Genomic DNA, 22,952 nt, shown 5'->3' with positions numbered 1-22,952 from the left:
TAAAGATGTTATGTTGTCTTGCTTATTTCCTGTAACAACCTTAGTTATAAGAGATTGTTACTGGGTTCCACCACCATCTATTGACCGATACTTCCCTCTAGTGGTCAGCTTAGTAGTTACTGTTGTTTTTAGATTGTCAATGTTTTAAATTGTATTTTTTTTAAAGAGGGTGCTTAGTATGTATGTATGTTTTCCAAGGTCTCACAAGATAATGAAGGAGGATGAGAAGGAGACAGAGAAGGGGAAGAAGCCAGAGAAAAACTCCTGCTTCTGGGAGAGCATCACCATGACGATGCGGCAGGTCACGCCCACCAAGAAGCTGGAAAAGATGGAGGGCTGGGAGCCACCTCAGCTCAGTGACGGAAACGACAAACCCATCGAGGACGTGGTCCAGGAGGCCGTGAGCAAGACCAGGGACACTCCTGTGTCTTTACCCCGTTCCCTGGAGCTCCCGTTGGGCCTGCATTCCTGGAGGGGCCTGGGTCTGGAGGAGGACTCGTCCCGCTACGCCAACCTGTCCGACTCCACAGAGACCTCTGCCGCCAGGTGGACGGCCCTGGCCAAGGTGAAGCTGGCCGGCATCAGGAGGAGTCGGGGGATCGTGTCGGAGAACTCATGGAAGGGCTTCAAATAGAAAGAGACACAGCTGACTCCCATCCTCTGACCCATCAAATCCCCGCTCCCCTAACCAAAAGGCTTAAAATTCACAACAAACAACCGTTTGACTCAGAGCAGTGCTGGCATTGCGCTGTCGAGTTGTCCTCTGACACAAACAAAGGATCATTAAGACTGAACAGCCCACCTGGGTGCGGACAATCACGCTGAAGTAAGGCAAGCAATGTTACAAATTGCAGTAGACGTTTATGCCAATTTAAACTCTTTCTAGAGCAGGGGTCTCAAACTCAACTTACTTGGGGGCCACTGGAGGTAGAGTCTGGGTCAGGCTGGGCCACATCAAGTATTCCACAAAAAAAAGTAGCACAACTGACTCAATCTAAGTTAATGATCGGGCTATAATTAGACCACGTTGGCTATGTAATCGCTGACAACAGGGGACATTTCATAGCGGTTTGTGGAAACCGGGACATTTTAGCGTCCTTTGGCTTTTGTCAGGACTCAGGACACGCAACTCCAAATTGGGACTGTCCCGGCAAAACAGGGAGATCTGTTCCCCCTATCACAAGTGATAAAAAAGCTTGGCAAGCGACTCTGCAAAAATGTGCGTTTGACAACAACGCGCAGGCCGCACTAACACTATACTTTGATGTCAAGTAGGGGGCCACAAAATATCATCCCGCGTGCCTCAATTGGCCCCCGGGCCGCGAATTTGAGACCCCTGATCTAGAGGAAGGAAACTGTGTAAAAGTCTAACTTTACTGTACAGATTAAACTGTGATGGTATAGGGAACACCTTTAATACTACACAGCAGTGGCTCCCAACTTACTTCAAATAGTTTACCCCTAAATATATATAAAGTCAGGTCTGTCTGAAGTGAGCCCTAATATGTGAAATTATATGTGAAGACAGCTTTCTCTGGATGTGGTTTAGGTAGCAACAGACTGATAGGAGGATCGGCGCAAGGAATTTAAATATATTGCAACGAATGATTGCAGAATGGGCTTCATGTTAAACCTTGGAATATTAACCATCATTTTAGTGTTGCAAACCACTTTCCAACGTTAACACTAGGTTTTTTACACGAAAAACCGAATCCCATGTGGCATTTATACTTATACTTTTTAATATTATTATATTGGCATTTTTAAAGTCTTCCCGCATTCCCCCTGGAATACAAACCCGTACCCCTGGTTAGGAATCACTGCTGGATAGGATTTATTTTATATTGAATATTTAAAGCTGATGCTACTGTACAATTTATATTAAAACAGTATTTTCTATGCAATTCAAGTCTACTATCAAAGAATGTTAAATCTAACGTCTTCTATGCTCTGGGGCTTTTTTTTCTGCTTTATGCAAATGTACAATTGTTGTTGACACTATATTATGAACAGGCCTATGTGAGTTTCTATCTACCGATATAAGGGGTCAGGGTTCATAGAGTGGCTGTGAGGTTGATTTAAGGTTATCCATGTTAGTTGCTGGTTGTACTCCGAATCATCTGAAGATCTCAGCCGATTGCTGAATGCTATTTAACTACTCCAATATCAATCAACAATAAGTTGACTGATTCTGGATTGAGACCAAGATTGGTCATACAAGCTGTAAAGCTGATTGTGCCTACTGCATAGCTACACATCAAATGATGATGGCTGATTTGTTTTATTGACTAATCTCAGTATCTTCTTTTCATTTGGCTCTATATAGAAACGGCAAATGTGATTGACTGCAACATAGTGAGCGTATCCCAGTGTTGTGTATGTGTAAGATATTGAAGAATCATAGTTCTATATGCATCACTATTTTATAACTCATCCAATGTAACATGATGATTTAGGTAAATTGTTGATTTGAAAAGATGATAGTAAACACAATCTATTTTGAAATGTGCCTTTCATCCTCTGCTTCATCTTCTTATTCTGCTTTGAATCAACATGATTGGATCAATCTGTTTGGCAAAAGTGTTCACAGACGCTCCACTATCATACGTTACTGTATCTGAAATAAAAAAGAAAGGGCCATCTTTGCGTGATCTGTGATTAGAGTTTTCTCCACAGCTTTCGCTCTGAATTGTGCTTACAGAACCTGCCAACTCTGAGGGGGTTGCAAGTACATTTTGGCCCAAACAATTACCATTATGCTAAGCTTTCATCACAAACAATTACTATTGAGTCATTTAACAGACACTTTTATCCAGTGTTAGATTCATGACATAGAGGAGCAGACAGGGGCTGGACCTCATGCCCAGCGGTTCAGACCAGGAGATAATGGGGACACTTGTTTAAGAATCTTTGTTGAAGAACAACAGTTTAATAAAGGTTACAGTAGCCACATTTCAGGAAGTTTAAAGTAAGAAAAGGCCACTGAGGGGTGAACTACTCCACCCAGTGTATCAGCTGAGATAAACCTTTGCAATGTTCATTCAATTCAGTGTTCCATTAAAACAGAAAAGGGGTAACACACAGGGCTGAGAAGTCTGAATCTAACTGGAAACCATTGATACCCAGATGTATTCTCTCTTCTTTACATTTTCTCAATTCAATCGTCTCCTTGATTACAGCAGCAACAGGACCAGCCCCAGAACAACAAACAACACACATGTATAAATATGTATTACTATATAATAGAGCTACCACCCATTAACAATGTGAACTGGTAAGTACCAACACGTGTAGTGGATGATAAAAAGATATTACAAAAGTCGAAAAAAGAGAATGAATTAATTTCCATAAATACAATTTTACCTCGAGATCTCTGCAAAAAGCTTGCATCATTAAAAGTTGTTTTGCAAGCATAAACATACACATCAATTAGAATTTTTGTCTTTTTAGTGTATGTCACGTGAATGTTTGTAACAGGAATGCACACAAGAAATGGAGGTAAACAGAGACTTATAACTGCATAGGGCATGCAATTATTTCCTTCAGAAAATTTTGATTAATGAATTAATGAAAGATTAATTCATAAATTATTGTGTAAAAATCGCAAATATAAACGATTAAACATTTTTCCACTCAACAAAAGCATTGAGTGGACAGAAAGATGACCTCAAACAGTGTCCTCGTTCCAGCTGAAGCACTTTGTATTGAGACATCACACATACACACCTCCGGGGGCCCCCAGAAGGTAGACGGGGCCCTCAGAGCGGAGCACAGGGCCTTAGAACTTGAAGAGGTCGATGAAATGCTGCGGGGAGATGGGCACCAGGGCGCGCTCCGGGTCCGCGGCGGTGCACGGGTGGCCGCAGTCCTGGAACACACAGACCCCACGTCACGTACCACACTGCGGGGACCGTCTGCAGACACTGGGCTCTCACCAGACCACATCCACAAGGACACAGCTACAAGGACAACACACTCAAAGCACATCGAGAAGTAATGAAGAAATACAGCAGGAATGGCAGATTGTGAAATGAGGGGACATCCTGAACACATGAAGACAGGTGCGATAGGACAGGCAATACCTTGAAGAACAACCCCAGGGAAGAGCAGCAGGAGGGGAAAGAGGAGGAGCAGGAGGAGGAGGAGAAGGAGGAGGTGGGAAGGAGTTAGGAAAGGCAGGGAGGTTGCAGAGAGTCCCACAATTAGAACGCAGGGAATCAGGCAGGCGAGGATTCCAAGGGAACAAGAACAGTGACAATTTCGGTCATTGAAAGGAAATGGGTTTACACCACCCATTGTACCTCCAGGATTTAGGAGTGCAATATAACAAGATCATTTGGAGGATGATCATCTTGTGGTAAAGATTGGAGAGTATAACCATGTCAAAATAAACATGTCCTCATGTCATGTTATGGAACGGGTTCACAGATTACCCCAGAGCTCTTGATCAGGGATTAGCTTTCTTTGCACAGTGCTATTAGCAACCATAGGCAATAAGCACTGATACGTGGCATTTGTCCCTTTATTGTCATTGCACAAAGTGCAACGAAATTGGGGTAGAGGCTCTCAAAATAAGTGCTTTTAAAAAAAAATATGTGTTCACATGTAGACCTTAGGATGTGTGCATTGTAGGAACTGAATATCAATGTTTTGTGTGTGGTTTATCTATATTATGGAATAAAAGTAAATCCAACTAAAGCTTCCATATCACTTTAGCGCCACTCAAAAAAATATTAAAGAGGCCGTATTATGGGGCTTTCCAATGAGCAGATCACAGAGATGTCCTGGTAGGACCATAGCACTGGTTATTGGTCTGTCTATGAATATACATATATTCATAGACGCTGCACTGACTGCTGTGATACCTCAATGTCTTGGTTAACAAAGATAACCAACACATAGGCCCACTGTGTTTCTATAAACCAGTGATAGCATAGGCCTGGAGGGGAACACAGGTATTGTTGTTTCCCTTTGTGTTGACAAACGTAGGCTAATTATTGTAGGCGCTTTGGATAAAGCATCAAGTGAATGTTTCAAATGTAAGTTAATTGCATTCAGGTGTTAGAATGACCACAACAGGAGAATATTTAAATCCAATAAAACACAAAATGGTGTCATATACGGCTATAACAGAAACTCAATGAGGCCTTCAAACCGTACATCAAAAACTATTTGGATGTTTTTTAAAGTATGAACTGTAAATGTAGATCTGCTGTCACCGCCACCGGCTACAGTAACACATGGGGTCCGTACTGGGAGGTGCTAGTACCTTCCAGAAGAGGATGCTACAGTGCCGGCAGAAGTGCAGTGTGTCTCCGTAGTGCTCCCTCTGGGGGTTGTGCCTCTGCAGGCTGAAGTAGAGGCCCTTCCAGTCCACACTGCCACTCTCAGTCAGCACCATATTCATGGAGAACTGTGGACAGAGAGAGGGCCAGTGGAGGAAGAGGGCATATGCCATCTAGTGGTCTGTAAAAGTATTAATTTCAGTCTTTTGCTTTTTATTAGAACAGAAGATTTATTTGAGTTGATTAAATATCTAGCCGGGCAGTGTGACAAGCCACTTGTCGATAACTCTTCTTCGATACTATTTGTATTTTTGACTGACTGGAAATAAGCTTCTTATAGTCAATCTTCATTTCATTGTGTTAACTTTAAGTAACGTTAGACATGCTTCACGAAATGGAGTTCTTTGTAGAATGGACTTCCTGACATCTGGTCATCTGACGGTTTCCTCTCACCTGTCTCTCTGAGAAGTGAAAGAGGCAAAGCTTCCTCCACAGATTTTGGTTCTCACTGAGCATGTGCAGAGTTGGAATGGCCTGTCCCAGGTTGATGATGTCGGAGGCGTCGGAGAACTTGTAGAGGATGGTGTTGTGTGTGTCCAGTGGCAGGTCGCAGAACTTGGTGCCATTGGACATTTTCTGCATGGATGAGGATCACATAAACGGGATTAGATTGAGCTGTGGGCAGGAGCCCATTCAGACAATCCGTTAATTCACATGCAACACAAAGTCAAGCCATGACCTCCCACCAGGTTGACATTCTCCACTTTCACCCTCTAGTTTAATGTTTCTGATGTCTTATGTATGCTGGACTACAGAAGCATGGATTTGTAACTAAAAGTCATGGCCATTCAAGCACTGGAGGAGAAGGAATAGTTCAACAACCGAAAAAGTTCAGCATTCCTTCAAACAGGCACAGACCCATGCACAGTGTTTCCTGACACTTGGGTTGCACATTTGCATACGAGGCCCTGAGAGATTGCCAATTTATAAGCTGTATATTTAATGGTACATATTTTGTACGATAACAAGACCTAACCATTTGTACCCATAAGCAAACTACTACTAACCACTTGAGGGGCCTAATGTTGATGAGGTTAAGGTTGATTTTCAGATCCAAAGCAAAAAAGTGGCAGTCCCCAAAGACCCTCTAGATCTTTGCCCCAGCTAGGCAATACCTTGGGGATGTCTAGGTTGTGGAGCTGCAGCTGCCAGTGGTGGATGGTGTCCAGCCTGAGGAGCCAGACGTTGATGCTGCCAACCAGCACGCACTTGCCCACCCCCTTGGTGAGGGCGTGCACGGTGCAGCTCAGGTCCTGCAGCAGCTCCTTGATCAGCCGGGGGTTGTAGTGCTCCTCCAGGACTGTCACCGTCGCACAACAAACACAAAAGACACGCAAGAATGAGTAACAAAACACGGCGGCCTCTGGATCTAACTGTAGCGGCAGCGCGGTTACAAGCAGAGGTCCCGCCATCGCTGTTTTGGATAGGGTTGAAACAAACGCCACCTGCTGCATAGAGCATGCCCTGAGAGAGCAGCGTATAATTCAATGGTTTGAAAGGCCTCAAATGTTTCAACACTGATGCCTGCTGGCCACTGTCCCACTTTCAGAATTCAGAGAAAACAGAGGCCTATGATAAATTACAAGAGAAGGGAAGAGCAGCTTGGGAAGCATTACCAAACAAATAATTCTGCGTCACTCACTCACTCATTCCCTCACTCACTTACCCTTGCATACGATCTTATCCAGTATGTTGAAGTAGTTTTTCTGGGCACCACCACTCAGAGAGGTCAGCTGGGACTTTGCGATGAGCTGGAAAAGCTGTAGTCAGAAAGCCACACTAATCAATCCACAGAGAAACTCTTTGACAAAAATAGATAAGTTAATGTTATGCCGAAGCCATAAACAACTACTTCATAGGGCTTGTTCATCAGAATGCATCCTCAGATTTTTGGGTTGGCGATACTCCGCCATATTGAGAGGACTCAAGAGAGTTGTAATACTGAAAAATCCTGAATCAACATGACGGAACCTTAACCTAGGTTAGTGAATACTTGGTTATTTTTCCCTACAGAACGGACGGCTCCAGAGGGGACTGCTTTGAATTCAATAAAAAAAGTTGGGCAAAAGTTGTAGGAAGGAGGGGGCGTGTGGTCCCAATGGCTACGACCCGTTTGTGATCATGTTTTAATACCATCGTTCTTTAGGAGTGTTATCAGATTGTTTTAGAAGAAATGCGCCTCACAACTTGGTGTTATACTACAAGGGTCCTCCTAGCACCTTAACCCTCTCTGGGACCATCAACATCAACCGCTGGCCAGACGGAGCTCCGCACATCAAAAAACACACTGGGGCGCATGTTGATGTGTGTCGGAGACACTTCACCCTCTCTCACAAAGCTTGACCCTTACAGAACATAACCTATGTTCAAGTAACCATTGGCTTTTAGCGCAGACTGTTATGCAGATGTATGATCAATACACATACCAGGCCGTGATCATTAAATGTGTAAGAATGATTTTTACTACGATAGATGCACTATGTTCTGTTGAGAAACGTAAATAGGCTATTACCTCCGCTACGTCCTACAACTTGTACAGTGTCCATGTTGACCATTACACAGATACCCCATGGGGATTGGTTGAATGGATGTATTCGCAGGCTAAAGCCATACAACAAATCCCCTTGGTGCGATTCAAATCAATGGCAGTGTATTTCCAGGGTAAGTATTTTATTAATTGAATTGTATTAAACAATGTTGTGTTCAATGTCAAAAGGACCTTAACTTGTAAGCGATGACCTATAATATACATTAACAGACTAAATACATTCACAGATCTATCAAGGAACCTCGTCACTTGACGTCATTTGATAACGATGACATAATTTGAAAGTACCAACCAACAATACACACAGTACAGGCCAGTACAGGACCCCTTACACAATGCAGGCCAGTGCAGGACCCCTTACACATTACAGGCTAGTACAGGACACCGTAGTGGTTGGAAAGAGGGAGGTTAGGGGGTGTATTCAGTTGGTTGCAATCTGCAACCTCAACGCAAGTTGCTTCGAATGATACACATTTTAAAGGACTTTTAAAAGGAGACATATGTGTTTTCCCAACAAGTAAACATAGTATTTGAGTTCCAGAAAACATGTTTTTGAAGCTGTTTGCTGGAAATAGCTTTTAGGAAAAAAGATATTGTCTACCGCTATTCCCCTCCGTTTCAGTCCCTTCAGAATGCGCTGTTTCTGGTGTCTGTAGCGTTGATGCAAATGAGCTGCTGCCCATTGACCAATGAGCTGTCAGACTGAACCACAGCATGGAGGAGAAGGGATTGTTACCGTTTCCTGGAGCTCCTTATCTACATAATATAATATAACATAATAATATTACATACGGGTATTATATAATATATCTAATATCACGGCAAAAAGCTATGTGCGCCTCGGATGATATTATGAATAATAAAGACTGTGTCTGACGTCTCTGGTACTTCCACAAGTAAAGACTCGTAGTGGGGGATATCTCGGCCATGGTTGAGATGAATTGGGGGGAAGGAACTTTGACATTGACTCTCTGAAGTCCATGAACCGCGACATGGAGAAGAAAGGGATTGTACTCCGGGAGCTGAGCTGCCGGACTGCCTCCGAGCTCCCCGCGCCGAAGCTGCCGGACTACAGTCTGTCCGCCGTCGAAGCCATCCGGCCGCAGTCCGGCAGCTCCGGCGGTGTACTCCGGGAGCTGAACTGGCGCCGAATTGGTGGCAGCTCCAGTGGACTAGCAGCTCGGGCGGACGAGCAGCTCCGGCTGGGGTAGCTCAGCGGCAGTCCGGCAGCTCAGCTCCGAGAGTACAATCCCTTTCTACTCCATGTCTCCTCCTCCCGACTTCCACCGAAGCTTCGGCGGCAGCTCCGGCGGGGTAAGCTCGGCGACAGAGAAAGGCATTGTACTCCCGGAGCTTAGCTGCAGGGCTAGCCCCGAGTTCCCCCCGCCGGAGCTGCTCGTCCGCTGGTCCACAAAATCTTAGCGATGCTCTGATTGGAGGGGAGTGGGGAAGTGGGAGGTAATATTCAAATGTACCCCCTTCCTACGTAGGAGGGGGCACCGAAACTGACTCGCTCGTTTGGTAGCTGGAGGCGGGCTGCTTCCAGAAATGCGTATCTCACTGAAAAAATCATGTACAGACTTTTTTCAAAGTTTGTATGCGTGTGGGAGCACCATGTACCCACAACAACACCCCAAATCCCAGGAAAAGTGTTGTTTTCATAATATGTCCCCTTTAATGAATGAACAATGACCAAAAAAAGCCCCACTATCTACCCAATGACCAATCCCAATGCTCCATGGTTCCGAGGTGACGATGTCACAACGTACAGCACGTACAATACCAGACATCTACAGATAGGAGGATTCACTTTTTTGCTTACTTTGGCTACATAGTTGAATCTCCTCAGGTCTTGGATGGCGCTGGAGAAGTCCAGGTGATTGAAGGCCTCTCCCAGTGTGCAGTAGCCGTGGCGCTGTGGGGACAGAGGTGTCAACGTCCACACGCACCGATGCACTCCAACACCAGGCCGTGGAGGCCAAAAGGGCCCAGCTCAGACTCATTGAAGACGTTAGAAGTTAAAATAAGTTGTTTTTCCAGAACTCTAAAACGGCGTAAAACAAAGTATTTTACGCCGTATTATAAAGTGTTTTGACGACTATTTAACAGATTAAATAATCTGTTGAATGGGCATTATGATAACGGCATTATGATTTTTTCTCCCTTTAGTTCTCAGAAAGTGTGTGGATCAAGGTGATAAGAAAGGTGGTGATCTAATCAAAAAGGATGGTTAGCCTACAGTTGTTTACATAATTGAACATGGATTGAAACCCCATATAGCCTAGGCAACATTGTGAATGAACATCTGTCGAGATCAACCATGAACTGGGTGGGTCTGACTTTGGATAAAGTTGATTGGATGAATAGGGTGCATCACTCAAGAGGAGGAGCTAATTTATTATCAAATGCCTAATTTAACACATTATTTAACTTATGTGGTGGCACCAAAACGAAGCAAGTAGAGCAGCGGGAAAACCCTGTAAAATATGTGTTTTAAGTATATGCTACACGTGAACCTCCTAAGATGGGGAATTTTGATTGGTTCACTATCTCGGGATATTGGGCATAACCCATGATTGAGATCTCAAACTAGGGATATTGTTTTCATCGCAAAATGTCCCACTTTGCAAGTGTTTAAAAACAAATAAATCCTGGCAAAAAGTCTTATCTTGTTTAGTTTTGGAGTGTTCATGTTTAGTATATACTAAACAATTAATTGTTAAATATCCACCAATACAGAATATTTCTCAGTAGAATAATATACAATGCAGCATTATTAACATTTAAAGGCCTGATTTACCTACCTCGATTTAAACCAATACACGCCTTCCATCGAACGCATTCACACACACACACAAATGACGGCATGTGCAATGGATCTCAACCAAAGCAAATACACACGTTGAGTCTCTGACACTCACCTCTTTGGTGCTCTCCTTCTGCACGTAGATCCACTTGTCGCTGAAGTCACCTGGACACAGAAGTCACACACAGATTCACCCTCACATTCGGAGTACACAACAACTCTTAGGCTTTCCTTTAGGCTGATATTATCCTATACTGAAAGATAAAATAGCGAAACATGAACATTACCCTGTATAGTTCCATAGTACATCCTATAAATACATACAGAAAAGGGTCCAGTAAAAACCAAACAGTATAGAATTACTCAAGTCAACTATGAGTAGCTTGAAATCGTGCTCGAGTACGTAACCCTCTGACTTTACCTACCATACCAATCACGGTTTTGAACAATCTGCAACACATGTTTGTACAAATGACTCAAAGCGCAGACGTGTGGACACATCCGTTTCTCGTTACGCCTTCACTCACATTGGGATTTGGTGTTGTGGTTGCAGATTTCCTTCAGCGTCTTCTGATTGGCTGGCTCACTCACTGCTCCCACAAACAGGTTCTCCCCGCTCACATCACAGAGTCTATTTCCACACCATTGGGAGACACAATTACATAATAGTTTGTTGCAATGAAAGTGACTCTGGGCCAGGGGAGACAACCCATAATTACCAAGAGTTTTCAAACCAGGCCTCTAGACATAACTGCTCGACTAGACATATATTTAGAGCTTATTGTTCAGAATTTCTCATGAAGTGGTGAATTGTGTCGGGTGTCTAGTTCCTCAAACAGTTTGTTTTATTTTCACGTAGATGGAGCAGACACCCAAATGCAACTGGTTGTAGTGGCATCGAACCCACGTCGGTTAAGTGACCCCACCTTGTCGCCCACGTTAGCTGGTTGTCTGGGAGGAAGGGGGGAACGACACAACTCTCCAATATTCAGAATTTGAACTGCAGTACAAATCACAAAAGCTTGATGTCAGTGTTACATATTAAACATCTGAGCTGTGTTACGACAATATGGTAGGGTTATGCTTTGTTACAATTTGCCAACGTCTTGTGTTGGATACAACCCCTCCGTTAGATGGACGTCCCACCCAGAGCAACGCTACAGTACCATATTAAATAAAATCAAACTCAATAAAATGCAATGTAATGTATTCACAAACACTTTCAATAATGCAAGAGGAAAAGACCTGGATGCTGCCTGTTTGCATCTATGGGTTTAGTCCGAAAGGGAGATTGAAGTCAGTGAGGGTCGCATCAGGAGGGGCTACTGCATTCAGAGGCATTCACTAACGAGCGTTGATGGAGAGATCAAAGGGGGCCTGACCGTTTCGTCTTAATGGGACTCCCATGTCTCATTGAGCACCTGACTGATCACTCCAACCAACCCATCTACACAATGGACAGAAATATCAATGACCTATTACGCATGCAATCCATATTATTGCCTATTAAGGGGCCAAGCACAGTATGTGAGGTCCCCTGTTGTGTTTGTTTGTGTTTGTATGATGATTCCGCCAGAAATACCTATTCCGCCAAAACCGGTCGCTTTCTAAGAAACTTGGGTGACTAAAGATTACCAAAAAAAGAAATGTACACTGTCCCAATGGTGGCACTATAGCAAACCTGACCACTTTGACCTATCGTCATGAAGCCTTTGTGTCCAAGGTTCTCCTCATGGTAAACCACTTTGCCTCAGAAACCTATGCCCTCAGTCTGGATCAATATTCTGTCATTATTTTGTGAAATACATAAAGACCACAAGGATCCTAGTAGTTTTACTTAGTTAATATCCTTTGGTCAGTACCATCTGTGGGTTAATATCTTCCTTCTTACAAGAAGGGAAGTCTGTACACTGCAATAAAGCCCCCAGGAGTCCATCAGCATGGAAATGTGTGTGGCTTAAAAACGTGGATAGACTTAAATGGGGATCAAGATGGACTCCTATGACCTTTTGTCCAATACTAAAGTTGTTATGACAAAATTCTGAGTAAGACAGAATAAGACAATCAGGGTAAGGCATCAAAATGGCCGTGGCTTGTGACTAAAACTGACATTGTTCCTAGAAGGGATGTTTGATTTCAGCGGGACCAATTTTGGGACTTTTGGGGACGAAGGTTCTGACTGCTCAAGGGACAGTCTATTGACAAAACAACATGGCCGCCAGAGGCCCAAAAGGTTTAAATGAAATAAATGTGGCCAAAAGGAGAGGTTCACTGAATGATCACATAATCATAAATAGTTATTTTAGGTTATGTGCAAGTTTGTGGTTTAGCACAAAGAGAAATGCTATTTATGTCTGAAATGTATTATATCTATAATCCAGCCTAGTTCACTGATACACCACATTCAGATTGGAGGACTGGGGGTTGGGTTGGACCAGCCAGGCTGGCTTTGCGGGTCAGATTGGGCCTAGTACAGTAACATGGATGGGATGAATGAGAACCACTGTAATCCCTCTGTCTTTATCCATGTCACACATTAGCAGTCGCATGTTTACACACACACAGACACACAAATAAAAACATTAGGGATGCACCGAATAGGTTTCGGCCGAAGAGGTAAAAAGGCTGAAAAAATACACTGAACATCTTAATTTTTGATAAAAAAAAAAAGATATATATATGTAGGAGCCATTTGAGACCTTTTTCGAGTATTCAGTTTGATATTTTAGTTTGTGTGACAAAATTATTATTAGTGATCTTATTTGTATTGAATTGTCCCAAATTAGGAAATTGTAATTTGTTTCTGAGTGTGTGCCCCCTATAGGTCAGGCACTAGTTGACTATAGCATAAAGGTGTGCCAGGCCAAGGAGAGTGGACAGTTCCGGCCTGCGAATACCATTATTGACCGTGAGCAGAACGTGAACATGACGTGCACCTGTCCTGAACCTGACGGGACCGTGGCGAGGAAACACAACTGAGCTGAACCAACAAACAAAGAAACAAAGACAAAACTTCAATGCTTTAATTTACATCTGATGTTAGAAATAAACAAACTCAAGTTCATTATAGCCACGTCTCATGGACTCTATTTTCACGCGTTCAACAAAGCAAACACCGGAACTCACAAGAAGTGGTAAAACAAATGACAAGTTTTAGCCATTACAATAGTCAATAATGACGCAACTTTGGACCTTTTGATGGATCATTACTGGATATAATTGGATTACCCTTGGAACAAGCCAACCCTTGGATTACTACGAACTTTTCACTGAGAAGCAGCAGCGCGCCATGCGCAACAAACAAACCAATCAATTAACTTGATCAGAGGTATGTACGCTTCCCATTTGAATGCAATGTACTATGGATGGACTATACTTTTGAAACCTTTTTTGTGCACATTTTGAACCCAAGAAACACAAGTAATTTTGGTTAGAAACCCGATGTTTATAGTTTGACTTAACGTCAGGGAATTGAAGCCATATCGTGCATGGACAAACGCAATTTACGCATACAGAGCACGATAGAAAGGCTTTTTGTTGAAATTCTGGGTTTGATGAAGTTGAAGAACATTTTTTGTGAGAACAAATGAAAATTGTATTGATATAAGATGAGGGATCCCGTGAAGGAGGCCAGTTTGGGCCTACCTGAAGAAAACCTCAATGAAGCAGCCAGATTGCGTTCATCGAGGTCGGGCAAATTGTCTCATTTGACGAGACGAATGAACATTGTAAATACTTTGATGAATGACGAAACAAGTTTTAATGAAGTGAAAAGTAATATGGTTATGTTTAATAACATGTTAGAGGAATACAAATCTCTTCAGGATTCATACCAAGAAATGTTAAAGAAATTAGATGACAAAGAAATGTCAATAGAGGATAAATGATTTATCAAAATTGCAGAGCAGTCAATCACGATCAAAGATGGACATTACAGCCTAGACTTACCTTTCCGGAAAGAAAGACCTGTCATGCCCAACAACTATCAGGTTGCAGAGCAGCGCCTAATAGGCCTGAAAAGGATACTAAGTCCTGGTATGCACCGAGGCTTGAGCCGATAACCACCTTTTTAGCCAACGTCACGAGGTGGATAGATTCAATTGAAAATCGTTTGCATGAAGTTACCGTTTCCTATACTGGATTGGAAAGTAATCCTGATATCAGTGTCGGGCCTACTGAGGAAGATAGGCTGTCCTTGAGAAGCACTAGCTCTGTTTCATCCACGACATCTGTGCGCATCCATGCAGAGGCAGACAGAGAAGCACTACTCGTTAAGGCTGCAGCTTTACAGAAAAAGCATGCGTTAGAGGATGAGCAAGATGAACTGAGAAAGGAGGAAGATGAAATGAGAAAGAGAAAGGAGCTCAGCAGAAAGAGAATGGAGGTTCATGACTTACAAGCTGAATTGTCTGCAACTACAGCCAATATCTCAGAAATGCTGAAGCACAAGCTGTTGATACAACATTCGATGCATTAAACCATACAGAATTTAATGCAATGAATTCGTATTATGAGGAAAATATTGAAAAGATTTCTGAGCCAATTGCTGATCAGACTGTAAGAGATACAAGGCCTAAAGATGGGGTTCATGTGCAATTCCCTGTTTTGACCACAACAGCCAGAACACCTAGAATACCTAGAACACCTAGAATACCTAGAATGCCATCTCTTACACCGTCTTTCAGTACTGCTAGACCAGTGCATGACCAGAGCCACGCTCTCCAGAATATGTCTTTAGAGAGCTTTTCAGTTCCACAGGGAGGACAGGTACCTGACAATCTTACCAAAATTCTGGAAAAGCAAAATCAGTTGACAAGTCTCCTAGTGAAACAACAATTGTTACATACTTTGCCAAAAGGAGATCTTGCAGTTTTTGATGGTAATATTTTACAGTACAATTCCTTTATTCATTCCTTTGAACACATCATTGAAAGCAGAACAGACAACAACCAAGACAGACTACAATTTCTCATCCAGTATACAAAAGGACAAGCTCAGCAGCTTGTCAAAAGTTGTCAATTCATGGATGCAAATAGAGGCTATATAAAAGCGAGGCAATTGCTTAAAGAGCATTTTGGAAATGCCTACAGAATCTCGTGTGCCTACATTGAAAAGGCCCTTGCATGGCCAGTGGTCAAATTGGAGGAACCAAGAGCTTTGCAGGACTTTGCATTGTTTTTGAGAAGTTGCTGCAATGCCATGGAACAACTTCAGTACATGGAGGAGTTAGACACAATTTCTAACATGAGAAAAATCATTTTCATATTACCATATAAGTTAAGAGAAAGATGGCGCTCAAAGGCTTGCGAAATACAACAATGCGATATCAGAGTGAGAATGGCTGACCTGGTATCCTTCATTGAAAAACAAGCTTCCATTGTCTCAGATCCAGTTTTTGGTGACATTCAGGAGCCTAGCTCCAGCAGGGTCATATCCAGACCCCAGTGAAGCCACATCCTAAAGGTAGTTTTGCTACACAAGTTGACGTGAAGCCGATTCAGCGGACGTCAGAGGAAACCATGACACGAGACCAACCAAGAGCAAACCAAAACATGGTGCCAGATAAAGCATGTCTCTTCTGCAATGGTAAGCATGAGCTCATGACATGTGTTCAGTTTGATTCAAGACCATATGAAGAGAAAATTGAATTTGTAATGCAGAATGGAGTCTGCTTTGGATGTCTGGCAAAGGCTGGACACATCAGCAAGGACTGTGGGAAACGTCTCCAGTGCACCATCTGCAACAAGCAGCATCCAAGTGCCTTGCATATCAAAGAGACCACACTGAAGAGCCTGCAGGTGTCTGTCAAAGCTGATGAACATACTGGGGCCGGTAATGTACAGAATTGCACTTTGTCCATTGTACCTGTTCAAGTAAAAAGCACAAGAGGTAGTACGATTATTAACACCTATGCCTTTCTAGATCCTGGCAGCTCTGCTACTTTTTGCACAGAAAATCTCCTGAACAAGCTGAACATCAGAGGACAAAGGACCAACATCCTCTTAAGGACAATGAACCAAGAACAATCTGTGATTACCTACATGGCAAATGGAATAGAGGTTAGTGCATTGAACGAAAACAACTTTATTGCACTCCCTGAGGTGTACACACAAAAGAGTATGCCTGTAGACACCGACAGCATTCTAAAGACAGAAGAGCTAGCTAGGTGGCCTTACTTGAGTGAGATCCAGATCCCGAAAATCAAGGCTGAAGTGGAGCTGTTGATTGGCAACAATGCTCCCAAAGCAATTGAACCATGGGAAATAATAAATAGTCGTGAAAATGGGCCATATGCTGTGAAGACCCTATTGGGATGGGTTGTTAATGGTCCTCTAGATGACAGTGTCGTGACAGACAGCAGTGGGCATCAGAAAGTTACTGTCAACAGAACATCAGTTGCAAAGCTGGAAGATTTGATTGTACAACAGTACAATCATGACTTCAATGAGAAATTAGATGACAAAGAAATGTCAATAGAGGATAAATGATTTATCAAAATTGCAGAGCAGTCAATCACGATCAAAGATGGACATTACAGCCTAGACTTACCTTTCCGGAAAGAAAGACCTGTCATGCCCAACAACTATCAGGTTGCAGAGCAGCGCCTAATAGGCCTGAAAAGGAAGTTCAAAAGAAATGAAACATTCAGAAATGAGTACACAGAGTTTATGGAGGATGTGATCAGCAATGGACATGCTGAGGTGGTGCCACAAGCTGAACTTGAAGGAGAAGACGGCAAGTCTCTTGAAACAGAAAATGAAGCCGTCGACCTGGTGAGAGACCTTACCTGTGTTTGCCACAAGGGAGGATTCCATCTAACCAAATGGTTGAGTAACAGTCGCACTGTACTGTCTCATATCCCCAAAGAAGACCGAGCGACTGAAATGAAAGAACTTGATTTGGACAGGGACAAACTCCCTACAGAAAGAGCCCTAGGGTTGTTATGGTGTGTAGAAAGTGACACGTTCAAGTTTAACATCTCTGTGAAAGATAAGACGCACACCAGAAGAAACATTCTGTCAATGGTCAGTTCTATCTATGACCCGCTTGGTTTCCTGTCTCCTCTAACTCTACCTGCTAAGTTGCTTCTTCAGGATCTTTGCAGAAACAAGTGCAGCTGGGACCAGGAAGTACCACAGGCTGCATCAGAGAAGTGGAGGAAATGGCTGACCGGTCTTGACGAATTGGAACACTTCAGAGTGGCTCCCTCTGTGAAACCAGATGGAATCGGAAGGACAACACAGGCTGAACTCCATCACTTCTCAGATGCTAGTGACTTCGCATATGGAACAGTAAGCTATATAAGACTGACAGAGGGAAAACACACTGTGACTGTAGCTTTCATGATTGGCAAGGCCAGAGTAGCACCTTTGAAGCAGACGACAATACCACGCCTGGAGCTTGTGGCGGCTGTCTTGGCTGTTGGAGTAGACAAAATGCTCAGAAAAGAACTAGACATCACACTCAACAGCTCAACATTCTGGACAGACAGTCAGACAGTGTTAAAGTACATTGCAAATGAACACACAAGATTCCGCACATTCATAGCCAATAGAATCTCTGTCATTAGAGAGAACACTGATGTCACACAGTGGAAATTCATTGGAACAAAGCTGAATACAGCTGATTTAGCATCTAGAGGAATGAGTGCAGACACATTCATCAAATGCAGAAAGTGGATCCACGGACCAGAGTTCCTGTGGAAATCAGAAGATGGGTGGCCACAGAACCCATTAGAAGCCATGCCACTCTCACACGATGACCTTGAGGTCAAGAGATGCACAGCAGTGTAAAGTACTGTGATTAAGACGCAGAATAATCCGACTACTTTTTCAGACGAGAATACTTTTCAAGTTGGAATAAGTTAAAAAGAGCTGTCGTGTGGTACTTGAATTGTGATGGTAGTGGACAGTTCAGCCCCTCGTGGGTCTTGGAACCTTGGAAGAATAATAGAAGTCAAACCAGATTCCAGAGGTTTGGTGAGGACAGTGAAAATTATTACAAAGACTGGCGTGTTTGAGAGGCCAATAACCAAGCTCTGTCCGCTTCTGGAAGGAGCAGAAAAGATGAGCACAAAGTCATCGGCCAGAGATAAGTAGTACCTACTCAAGTACCTACTACAATGAATTTAGGCTCCTTTATGATTTGAGTTTTGTAATAGTTGCCCATGCACACTATTAGGGGCCGGTGTGTAGGAGCCATTTGAGACCTTTTTCGAGTATTCAGTTTGATATTTTAGTTTGTGTGACAAAATTATTATTAGTGATCTTATTTGTATTGAATTGTCCCAAATTAGGAAATTGTAATTTGTTTCTGAGTGTGTGCCCCCTATAGGTCAGGCACTAGTTGACTATAGCATAAAGGTGTGCCAGGCCAAGGAGAGTGGAGAGTTCCGGCCTGCGAATACCATTATTGACCGTGAGCAGAACGTGAACATGACGTGAACCTGTCCTGAACCTGACGGGACCGTGGCGAGGAAACACAACTGAGCTGAACCAACAAACAAAGAAACAAAGACAAAACTTCAATGCTTTAATTTACATCTGATGTTAGAAATAAACAAAGTCAAGTTCATTATAGCCACGTCTCATGGACTCTATTTTCACGCGTTCAACAAAGCAAACACCGGAACTCACAAGAAGTGGTAAAACAAATGACAAGTTTTAGCCATTACAATATATATATATATATATATATATATATATATATTGTTTTACTCATTTATTTAAAGGCACATTGTTCTTAAATTCTTGCTATAAGGTCTACTGGAATGTTAGAAAACGTTCAGTATTAAATAAATATTTTGTATCAAATTTGTAATTGATATTTTATTGAAAAGCAAGACAAAAAAGTTAATAAAGGACATTTAATTGTTTGATTTATGCAATGGTGAAAAATTAAAGCAAACTGAATGAAGAACAGCAAAAGCAACATTCGGTATTCGGTTTCGGCTTTCGGCCAAGAATTTTCATTTCGGTGCATCCCTAAAAAACATGACAACCAAAGAGAGATAAAGGGGAGAGAAAATAGAGAGCAGGAAAGAGAGAGAAGGAAAGAGTGAGGGAGAAAGAAACCCAAACTCAAAAAGAGAATGTGTCGTTGAACGTTCGGAATGCAATGGCATAAGATTTAATGTGGGCTTAGCCTTGAGAGGATAGCAGATACACAATTTTAAGAACAATATTGAAATGTGATCTTTGAGATTGCCACTTTGAAATAATGCTGGTATAGATGACATTGACTAGATTTCAGTTAACTAGGCTTCATAAAAAAATACAAGCAGGAAGAGTACTCTGTGGTCCACGGTTAACATACTGATCCTCATCGTGCCACCTGACCATCAGTAACAATATCTATGTAATATTCCTGTTCTCCATTCTTTTTTAAGCCATTGGTGGGAAAACTGATCATCATTAGCCATGATTAGAAATAAACCTATCACTTGTTGCTTTAATCACTGAAACCTAACGACAACTTTGATACGGAGCAGCTCATTTCGAAAGAGCTGCAGTAAATATCTGTGCTTCCTATTGTACCAGAGAGTACACACTATTAACCATCACCAGTGGGTTCTGGAGAGAAGCTCCTGCCATGTGAAGCCTCTTTCTCTTGATCCCGCTGCTCCGACCGGGAAGCTGTTTGGACTGTAGCCCAATCATGATGTCACACGTAGATGACGTTACACACCATTGGCATTGTGCGTCTCTTTATGCAGAAGATGGAGTGGTGATGACAGGGCAATGTGGCACGATAAGGAACAGTTAATTGACTATAGCGTCCCTGTGTACCTGGAGCAGCCATCAGGGGCTGGTACAGAAGCTTCCCCTTTCCACTAGAACCTTAAAGCTGCGAGAGTCATCACAACAGCTCAACACACTGTGTGCTGTGTTCGCTTATCTTTGTGAGGTGCCATTAGAAAGCTATATTAGACAGTTTAATCTCTACCTGTCGATGGAATTGAATTGCAATTCAAACTCCAAGGGAGGTGCAGATTTCTGAGCTATTAATGAAATAGAAACAGGCCAAAATAGGCAACAACAATAGGCCTAATTGATACCCATGTTATCAAAGATAACAGCCTGCATTGCCTTTATATGTATGCTTTAGCATATACGCTATATACAAAACAATATCAATGCATTTATTATTTGATACACTGAAGAGTTTATTTTACTCTGCTATCTCGCATGTGACAGACCATTAAATCTTATTCCAATACTTATTACTTAACCCTTGTCTTAGCTGTAAGCATAGCATTTCTCTCCATGCCTCTTAAAAATAACTCTCATTAGCGTTTGGGTTCGACCCAGTTACCAAAAAAAACAACATTTGGTACATATGCGCTGTGGCACGCACACAGTATGCATGTATTACTTCGAAGGCAAACAAAATCTAAAATACACAACAAAACACAAAAACCTACATTCGACCAGTGGGATACCCTCACATGGTCCCTGACTATCTGAGGAGGTACCTACGGGTAGCCCCTCCATGCCAGGGCGCCCTGAATTTATGTTTATTAACAGCTCCTCCACCGGGGTCAAGACAATTTGAGGGCCAGATCCAGTCTGCCGACTCTCGGCCTTTTCACGATTGGCTTAAAAAAAATGGCTTATTTAAATTTATACCAATACGATGGTGGGAAAAGCTTAGAAGTTTGTATGATTTTTTCCTTTCATTTTTATACTTGATCCACTAACCGCTTGGAAGCCATCGGAGTACATATTTTTTTAGAAGAAAAGGGTTATGTTGTAGGAACGTTAAGAATTCTTAACTGGGATATTTATAGATTCATGGCTCAAATATTAAGGATCATGCTTTTGACATGTAACTAACGCATTTGCGCGGTCAGCGATCCACTGCCAGGCTTTGGTTCTCCGGGTTGCAGAGGCTTTAGCGTTCCCTTTTCTTGCGATAATGTCCTTCTCCTCGTCATAGCTCTCCAGGAGAACCTGGAGTTCCATTTCATTGAAATAAGCGGCCCGTTTCGCCATTTCGATCAGGGTTTCCATGATCCATACATCACGTCTTTTTAGGTTTGGCGTGGACGCGCACAACCCTGTGTTAACCAACCACGAGTTGATTGAACTAATGCATAACCTGTGTGCCGTGGAACCGAAAACTCTGGGTTAGTCGACACAGGGTCAATCAACCTAGAGTTCAGCGTTAACTCAGTGTTTGTTAAACCTCCGTTCGTGGAATACCCCACAGGCAACACGTCTGTGATCAACAATATCAGTCGCCATTCAATAGAGTTCAATCTATCCACTTCTGCAATAAGACAGCTTATGCATTTCTTGGGATAACAACCTAGTTAAATAAAAGCAATACTATTAGCAAGAAAATGTATTAATTACAGTAACAATGACACCTCGTGTGTTTACTACAAGAAACATGTATTATTCTGTGGTGGCCACCACAATCCACTAAAAACATGCATTAAGCATTCTACAAAGAATCTTTGGAAAATAATAGGGCATGGGTAAAAAAGAACTAGTTCAAGATTGAAAATAAATTGTGTCAGAGAAGGGAGGATCTGTTCTTACACGTCGATCTCGTTGGGGTGGTCTCCAAACGCCACAGTCCTCTGCCAGCCGCCCTCCGCCTTCCTCCAGCACCACCCGGGCGACCTCCAGTCCTGACCTAGGAAAGGCATCTTCTGGAGGGAGGGCTTGGGATGGTGGAAGGAGAACCTGAGGAGGATGGAGGAACAATGAACCAATGGGTTTTAGCCTTATCTAAAAGTGACATGCTGGATTTTTAATCGCAGCTGTATAAACTATCAATGATTTGATCTATTGTTGCAACGCCTGGATGTTGTGTAGATGATGTTGTGTAGATATGGATACACACTCGGGTGTACATGTATTGACACATATCGGTGCATTGTTCGTCTAAAGTTTGCCACTTTGGAGACGAACAATTTTATTTCTCTACATATTTGTACAGAAGCCTACATCGTTTAGAGAGGACAAAACCTATGGCAATATAATGCATTTATACATTTCTCAACTGCATTGACATTTATTTTGATATAAATCATCTAACCAATGAGATTATGTTAAATATGATGAGGTAAATTATGGAATACCCTAGGTTTAAAACATACCTTGAGTTGGCGGGCTGACCTTTGCGTCGTTAATCGATCATTTCTCTTTTCCGAGGAAATATTGACGGAAGTAAACACTGAAAGCCACACTAACACGGACTGATGGGTGGAATGTGGAACCGCCTACTGCTCCTCTATCATTGG

The 22,952-nt window shown here is 42.6% G+C and overlaps 2 protein-coding genes across 2 annotated transcripts in view; one reads left to right on the top strand and one right to left on the bottom strand.

Moving 5' to 3' along the window:
- The window catches only part of si:ch211-225h24.2 (uncharacterized protein LOC564539 homolog), a 12,178-nt gene extending 9,267 nt beyond the window's left edge, over window positions 1-2,911 (top strand). The window contains exon 4 of the mRNA XM_056580914.1: window positions 199-2,911. Within this exon, the coding sequence (XP_056436889.1) occupies window positions 199-634 (436 nt within the window). The 3' untranslated portion in view covers window positions 635-2,911. The remainder of the gene's footprint in view (window positions 1-198) is intronic.
- On the bottom strand, window positions 1,281-22,952 carry fbxo25 (F-box protein 25). The gene is made up of 10 exons (XM_056580912.1): window positions 22,809-22,952; window positions 22,246-22,392; window positions 11,227-11,330; window positions 10,815-10,864; window positions 9,716-9,808; window positions 7,012-7,105; window positions 6,461-6,645; window positions 5,739-5,921; window positions 5,270-5,413; window positions 1,281-3,868 (listed from the first exon to the last, which is right to left on the bottom strand). Exons 2-10 carry the CDS (start codon window positions 22,353-22,355, stop codon window positions 3,779-3,781), a joined length of 1,053 nt encoding a protein of 350 aa, XP_056436887.1. The 5' UTR covers window positions 22,356-22,392; window positions 22,809-22,952; the 3' UTR covers window positions 1,281-3,778.

Source organism: Gadus chalcogrammus, chromosome 21 (genome assembly GCF_026213295.1).
Source record: "Gadus chalcogrammus isolate NIFS_2021 chromosome 21, NIFS_Gcha_1.0, whole genome shotgun sequence".
In the NCBI taxonomy this organism is placed as follows: Eukaryota; Metazoa; Chordata; class Actinopteri; order Gadiformes; family Gadidae; genus Gadus; species Gadus chalcogrammus.
Note: the sequence above shows the minus strand (reverse complement) of the source record. Positions and strands in the feature narration are given on the sequence as shown.

Bases quoted from the DNA above. Each gene is read 5' to 3' on its own strand.
- fbxo25 (XM_056580912.1), bottom strand. From the start codon at position 22,355: ATGCCTTTCCTAGGTCAGGACTGGAGGTCGCCCGGGTGGTGCTGGAGG. The intron at 10,865-11,226 runs GTGAGTGAAGGC...TTCTGTGTCCAG, and splicing joins CCACAACACCAAATCCCAAT to GTGACTTCAGCGACAAGTGG. The intron at 7,106-9,715 runs GTAAGCAAAAAA...TTCTGACTACAG, and splicing joins GATTCAACTATGTAGCCAAA to CTTTTCCAGCTCATCGCAAA.